This window comes from Gavialis gangeticus, unplaced genomic scaffold (genome assembly GCF_001723915.1).
Source record: "Gavialis gangeticus isolate Ggan-Ray unplaced genomic scaffold, GavGan_comp1, whole genome shotgun sequence".
Lineage (NCBI taxonomy): Eukaryota > Metazoa > Chordata > Crocodylia > Gavialidae > Gavialis > Gavialis gangeticus.
Window position 1 is genome coordinate 915,893 of NW_017729032.1, and position 6,065 is coordinate 921,957.

A 6,065-nucleotide genomic window follows, 5' to 3' on the forward strand; every position below is an offset into this window, starting at 1 on the left:
AGGGTGCGCGCGTGTGTGCACGTCTTCCCTTCCGCAGTGCCGATCGGCGTGCCCTTGCCATCCCCTTTGTGAACCGTGCGACTAGGGGCTGCACGCGCCAGGCTCGTTGTCTCCTTTACCGGGGCCCTGGATGGCCGTGTGCGCTCGGCTGATCTGCGCTCCGTCGCCTTTTTTTTTTCCTCTCACCTACGGTGCAGATGGCTTTGATTGCTTCGGAGCCTGGACAGAAGCCCTGCGTGGGCCAGGGAAGGGGCAGATTAGATGGGCGCATGTGCGACGGCGAGGGCAGTGCTAACCTGCAAGAGACATCCCCACTCGGTGGCCCGAATTGTCCCCCTCCAGCCTCCGTTGCATTTTATTTTCGCGCGCAGTAAACATCAGACGACCTAGCGTTCGAAGGGCGATGCTGGTTCGGCATTCAGGCCTCTGGCATTTTACCTTTTCATCGGCGAACATCACCATGGCACCACAACAGAGCTTTAGACGGAAGGTGCAATTTCAGCCAGATTGCAGCGCTGATAAAAGCAAAACCCTGACGTTTCTCGCATGGAGTCCCAGCTGAGCATGACAAAAAGAGACCTTCTCCCTGCCCCCAAAAAGCTTGTGACCTCATGTTTGCAATGGGGTGGTGGGGGAGAAATAATGCAGTGCAAGTGGCAACAGACAATGCAGCTGTGCGCTATAATTGGCTTCAGAAGGGATTGGGCGTAAGTCGGATTTGTCCCAGGACAGGAAGAGCGGTGGGGATGAGATGAGACATGCATGGGGGGCGTTTTGAAATGCCGCATGTCGGTTCCCTAGTTTTGTGTGTCTGGGGAGTTGCAATCAGGGCAAGGCCAGATCCGAACAAAGTCCGAGGGAGAGAGCAGAGGGCTCTAGTCCAAGCGGGGAGAGTCACTGGCTCTCCTCATGCATTTTTTCATTATGGCTGAACCAGTTGCAGACGGGGAGCCGCCCTTCTGACACACGGGCAAACTTCCAGGTGCCTGAATCGTGCACAGTTGGGTGTTACGTTAGGGCAGGTGAATCACGATGCCCATTGAGTTGCATTGCCTGTCATCCCCTGTGCAGGCCCGTGCGTGTTAAACGCCTGATTGCTCGCACACCCGCTGTGCTTGCCGTGACCTCTGATCCAGCGCTTTCGCCCTTAGCGGTGAGGGATTCCTGAGGATTTGCAGGAGCTAGGCCTGTCCAGCTCGAAGAAAAGGCGCTTGAGAGGGGTACGTGATAGCGGTCTTCAAGTACCGGAGGGAAGGGCTGCCGTAAAGTCGGCGAGCGCCTTTCCTCTCTCGCTGCAGAGAGGAGGATGCAGCCCGACGGCGGCAAGGTCGGTTTCGGTCGGATCTCAGGGAAACGTCTTCGCTGTGGGAGCGGGATAGACGGATGCCCTGGGAAAGTTGTGGACTCCATCACGAGGAGAGGTCGAATAAGCGCCGGCCGGGGATGTTGTAGGCGTAGCGATGCCTGTGTTCCGCTATGGGGATTTCCCCACTTCTGCTGGTTGCCTCCCCCACTTCTGTCGTGTGTGTCGGAGGGATTTTTAAGCCTTCCTCAAAGCCGCTGGGTGCCAAGGCCAGGGGTAGTGACTGGGCTGTGCCCATGCTCCTGCTGGGACTTGAAAGCTGGAGGGTCCTGGCTAGAGGGTCTGGCACCTCTGCTCGGGGTCAGACCAGTTGCCATATTTCGGTCAGGAAGGAATTGCAGATTGGTTGGGGGGGGGGTTGCCTTCCTCTATAATGGGATGATGGAGTTGGGGCTGGTCCTGCTTGCAGCAGGGGGTTGGACCTCCTGAGGTCCCTTCCACCCCCATTTTCTATGATAATGGGGGACGTGGCCTTTTTCCTGGGATCTCTGGAGTGTATTTTAACCATCTTTTATAGAAGCAGGACATTGACTGTTGTCGTCCCCCTGCTTCACTTGTGACAGGTGTGGGGTGTGCTGACTGGTGCTGTAGTTTTACTAAGGGGTTAGATGATGGATTGCATGGGATGGCGTGGATTGGGATGATCCTGCCTCAGGCCGGGGGTGCCTTCCAGCCCCACTTCTCTACGATTTCTGTGAGTCTGTATTAGCCTGCAGGCTGGAAGGGGGTGAGCTGTTAGGGCCACGAGGCTTGAGTGAGAGGCAAGGCACCCTGGTTAATAAAGAGAGGTCTATAGACAGCCCAGCAAATTTTTTGTAGCTCAAATTGTGCTGGGATAACGTTGTCCTCCGATGTATTTGAGTGTCTGATGATGATTAAAGCTGAGGATCTGAATGCTTGCCCTGATACATGCTGTACTCTTTCTCCCCAGACAGGCCGGAGGGTCGGGCAAGCCTGCCTGGGGCAGGGTCCCAGCTCTGCAGCCTCAGGACCTGATCCGGAGAGTTGCTCTCAGGATTGTCTCTGATGGAAGTGACTGACATGCAGTACCATTTCGGATTAGGCCCTGGCCCTGCAGGACTCTCTTTCTCGCTCTGTCCTTGACCTTGCCCCTAGGTTAGGGGGTCTGTCTGAATCAAGGCTGGTGTAGCTTCCCCCCTCAACTCTCACAGAAGCCTAAACTGCAGCCTACCTGAGGATCTGAGCCATTAACTCACGTTGCTTGTATTTAGTCTGACAATGCAGAGTTTGAACCTGGGGTTTTGGGTGTGAGAGGTCACGCGCTGACTTGCTGCACACCTTGGCCTTTTGCATTGCTTGGATCTGCTGTGGCCACCTGCACTGGGGAGTCCTCCCGTGGGAGAAGGGGCACCCGTCAAACAGTGGCTTTCTGCTTCTAGGTCCAGCAACATGTTTCAGTTACCGCTGCCTCTGGATCGAGATGGGATCCTGTTTCGACTTCGCTTTACCACCCTGGCGGTTGGGACCGTGTGTTGCCCGCTGTTTGGATTTCTTTTCTGCGTGATCTGGTCTCTGCTGTTCCATTTCCAGGAGACGACGGCTACACACTGTGGCGTAAGTGTCTGCACCAGGTTACAGACCCTCTAATCCCTCATAGAGGGAAGTGCGTTAAAGGTATGGCTGCTAGGATTGGTGGTGTGGGCTACTGGTTAGAGCAGGTGGCTGGGCATCTGGTGTCATGCCTGTTTTTCCTGGCCTTCCCTGCTGATTTGCCGTGTGATATCAGGCAAGTCACTCCCTGCTTTTATCAGTTTCCTCATCAGCGAAACAGGAATAATTATGTCCTCTGTACTATGCATTTTTCATTCTTGTTAGTAAGCCAAGGAAATACAGTAGTTTAACCTAGTCTGGAAGGTGGATACATAAGTGGTTGGATCATCATGCTGCAAAGAGCAGCCCCCGATAACTCACTTTAATTGGGAAGTGATATTGAGGGGGGTGTTCCCAGGGGTCTGTGCATGCCTGGTATTGTTTGATATCTCCATTCATGCCTTGGACCTGACACCAAGTCAGGTGGAGCTGCAGAAACTTTGGAGGGATTTAGGATCCAGAATGACCCGGGTAGACTGGAGCAATGGTCTGAAAGCAATCGAGTGAAATCCATTAAGGACAAGCACAAAGTCCCGCACATAGGAGGGAAGGCTCTCATGTACAGATACAGGCTGGGGAGTGACTGGCTAGGCTCCAGATTGCAGACAAAGATTTGGGGTTCACTGTGGACCAGAATCTCAATGTGAGCCAGCAGCTCTGGTTGCAAAATAAAAAAAATAGTCAATAGCACACTGGCCTATATTAATGGAATAGTTTCTTGCAAGTCCAGGGAAGTGATACTTCTTGTCTGTTTGGCATTGGTGCGGCCTCCCTTGGAGTATTGTGTCCGGTTTTGGGCACCGCATTTCAAAAAAGATGGGTGCAAATCAGAAAGCATCCAGTGGAGAGCAGCACAAGCGATTAGAGGCCTGGGAAACACAGTAAAAAAAATTGGAAACACTGGGATTATTTAGTCTGGATAAAACGGACGTGATAAGCCTTCAAATACTCGAAGGGTGATTTTACAGAGCATTGGGATGGACTGTTCTTTGTGGCTGCAGGGGATAGGACAAGGAGCAATGGTTTCACATTGCAGCAGGGGAAATTTAGGTTAGAGATTAGAAAGAGCTTTCTCACTACAAGGGTGGCGAAGCATTGGTATCAGATACCAAGAGCGACTGTGGCGTCTCTATCCCTGGACTTTTTCCAGAGCAGGTTAGACCGACATTTGGCTGCACTGGTTTAGCAGGGGGTTGGACTAGAAGACCTGGGGGTCTTTCTCTATGATTATAAAAGGTAGGGCCTGATCCTGTTCCACCTGTTATGTGCTTATGTGCACAATCCTCATTCACCTGAAAAAGACCTTCAACGCACCTAAGTTTGTAACACGACTTCCTCTTCCCCTCAAGACCAAGTCACAGAAAACAGCAAGCAGGAGGACCAGCCAACTTTTGTATAATGGCTTCTCAGGGATTTGAGCAGAGTGGAACAGGATCACACTTAGGCACCTAAGTCCATCTGGACACCTAATAAGTAGGACAGGATCTGGCCTGTAAAAGCTTAGAGAGCAGTAAATGAGACCTTCTAATACAAGAATCCTGATGTCTGGTCCACAAACCGTTGTTTCTTCCCTAGGTCTCAAATTACCTGCCCTCCGTCAGTGCAGCTATCGGAGGTGAGACCCCTCAGCGTTACGTGTGGCGTTTGTGTATCGGCCTCCACTCGGCACCGCGCATCTTGGTGGCCATCGCATACTGGAACCACTACCAGAGTTGCCACTGCACGCACCCTCGCTACCTTCGGCTCTGCCGCTTCAACTTCGGGCTCAATCTGCTTGAAAACATTGCTCTCCTCCTTCTGACGTATGTGTCCTCATCCGAAAATGATGGTAGGTTTCTCCCTTCTCACAGCAAACGTGCACGCACACACGCACATTCCCTTAAAATCAGCCGTTCATGTCACCATAATAAGAGTACCTGGATCTTGTATTGAAGGCATCTGTCACCAAGGCATTCTGCACGCATGAATTAGTCAAGCCTCATAGTAGGAAGCCAGTGTTAGAGATGGGGTTTGAATTTGAGGCTTCTTAGCTCCTGTCCCTGCATCCAGACTATGTCTTAGCCCTGTGGCGACCCTCTTCTGAAAATGAAAATTACCCTCTCCTGCTGCCGGTAGGGTGGGGTCTTCTCTTCTAGCTCCCGTTCTAGCGTATGTTTTAACTTTAGCTTGAATAGTTTGCTTTTGGGATGAAATTTCCCATGTTAGTCTTCAGGCGAAGTTAAAGTGAGCTTTGTTAAGACACTTTGTGCAGTCTTAAAGCATGGTGAGCCTGGGGATGTATTTCTGTTTTTTCTCATCACAAGTGTTTAGAAGTGGTAACATGTTGCTGACACAGTTAATTCTCTGATCTAGGCTCAGCAGTTATGTGCATATCTAGACTAAACTGTGGCTGTCCAGGGCTAGTGCAGTAGGCTTCTTAGTTCGGGGAGAAAGAATGTTTTTTTCGCGTTACTCAGGTGGAGTCTAAGAATTGAATCTAGACTCATAGAAATGAGGGTTGAAGGGACCTCAGGAGGTCACATCTAGTCCAGCCCCCTGCTCCAAGCAGGACCAGCCCCAGCTAAATCATCCCAGCCACGCTGGGTTGAGCTGAGTTCTTTCTCATTTCATAGGTTTCATAGTTAGTCGGGTCAGAAGGGACCTGAGCAGATCATCGAGTCCGACCCTGCCATGGCAGGAAAAAGTACTGGGGTCAAATGACCCCAGCAAGGTGTTCATCTAACCTCCTCTTAAAGACCCCCAGGGTAGGGGCCAGCACCACTTCTCTTGGAAGTTGGTTCCAGATCCTAGCCGCCCTGACCGTGAGGTCGTGCCTCCTGATATCTAGCCTAAATCTCCCCTCTGCCAGCTTGTGACTGTTATTTCTAGTCACTCCTGGCAGTGCTCAGGGGAACAGGGACTCCCTCAATGCCTGCTGATCCCCTCTGACTAGTTTGTAACAGGCCACTAGATCCCCCTCAGCCTCCTCTTGTGGAGGCTGAACAGGTTCATGTCCCGTCGCCTCTCCTCGTAGGGCCTGCCCTGCTGCCCCTGATCATGCGAGTGGCCTCCTCTGGACCTTCTCCATGTTGTCCACATCCCTGCTGAAGTG

At 52.0% G+C, this 6,065-nt stretch overlaps 1 protein-coding gene and 1 long non-coding RNA gene across 3 annotated transcripts in view; one reads left to right on the top strand and one right to left on the bottom strand.

Annotated features, from left to right (window-relative positions):
- Window positions 1-2,285: 2,285 nt before the first annotated feature.
- Window positions 2,286-6,065, top strand: part of PGAP2 (post-GPI attachment to proteins 2) — a 16,772-nt gene continuing 12,992 nt past the window's right edge. Inside the window, exons 1-2 of one of the 2 annotated variants that reach the window (XM_019525314.1) lie at window positions 2,286-2,938; window positions 4,550-4,802. In XM_019525314.1, coding sequence (XP_019380859.1) covers window positions 2,774-2,938; window positions 4,550-4,802 — 418 coding nt within the window. In that variant the 5' untranslated portion in view covers window positions 2,286-2,773. The remainder of the gene's footprint in view (window positions 2,939-4,549; window positions 4,803-6,065) is intronic. The other variant, XM_019525312.1, reaches the window with a different exon arrangement.
- The window catches only part of LOC109303178, a 16,449-nt gene continuing 13,070 nt past the window's right edge, over window positions 2,687-6,065 (bottom strand). Inside the window, exon 3 of the long non-coding RNA XR_002099022.1 lies at window positions 2,687-2,699. This is a non-coding gene — a long non-coding RNA (uncharacterized LOC109303178). The remainder of the gene's footprint in view (window positions 2,700-6,065) is intronic.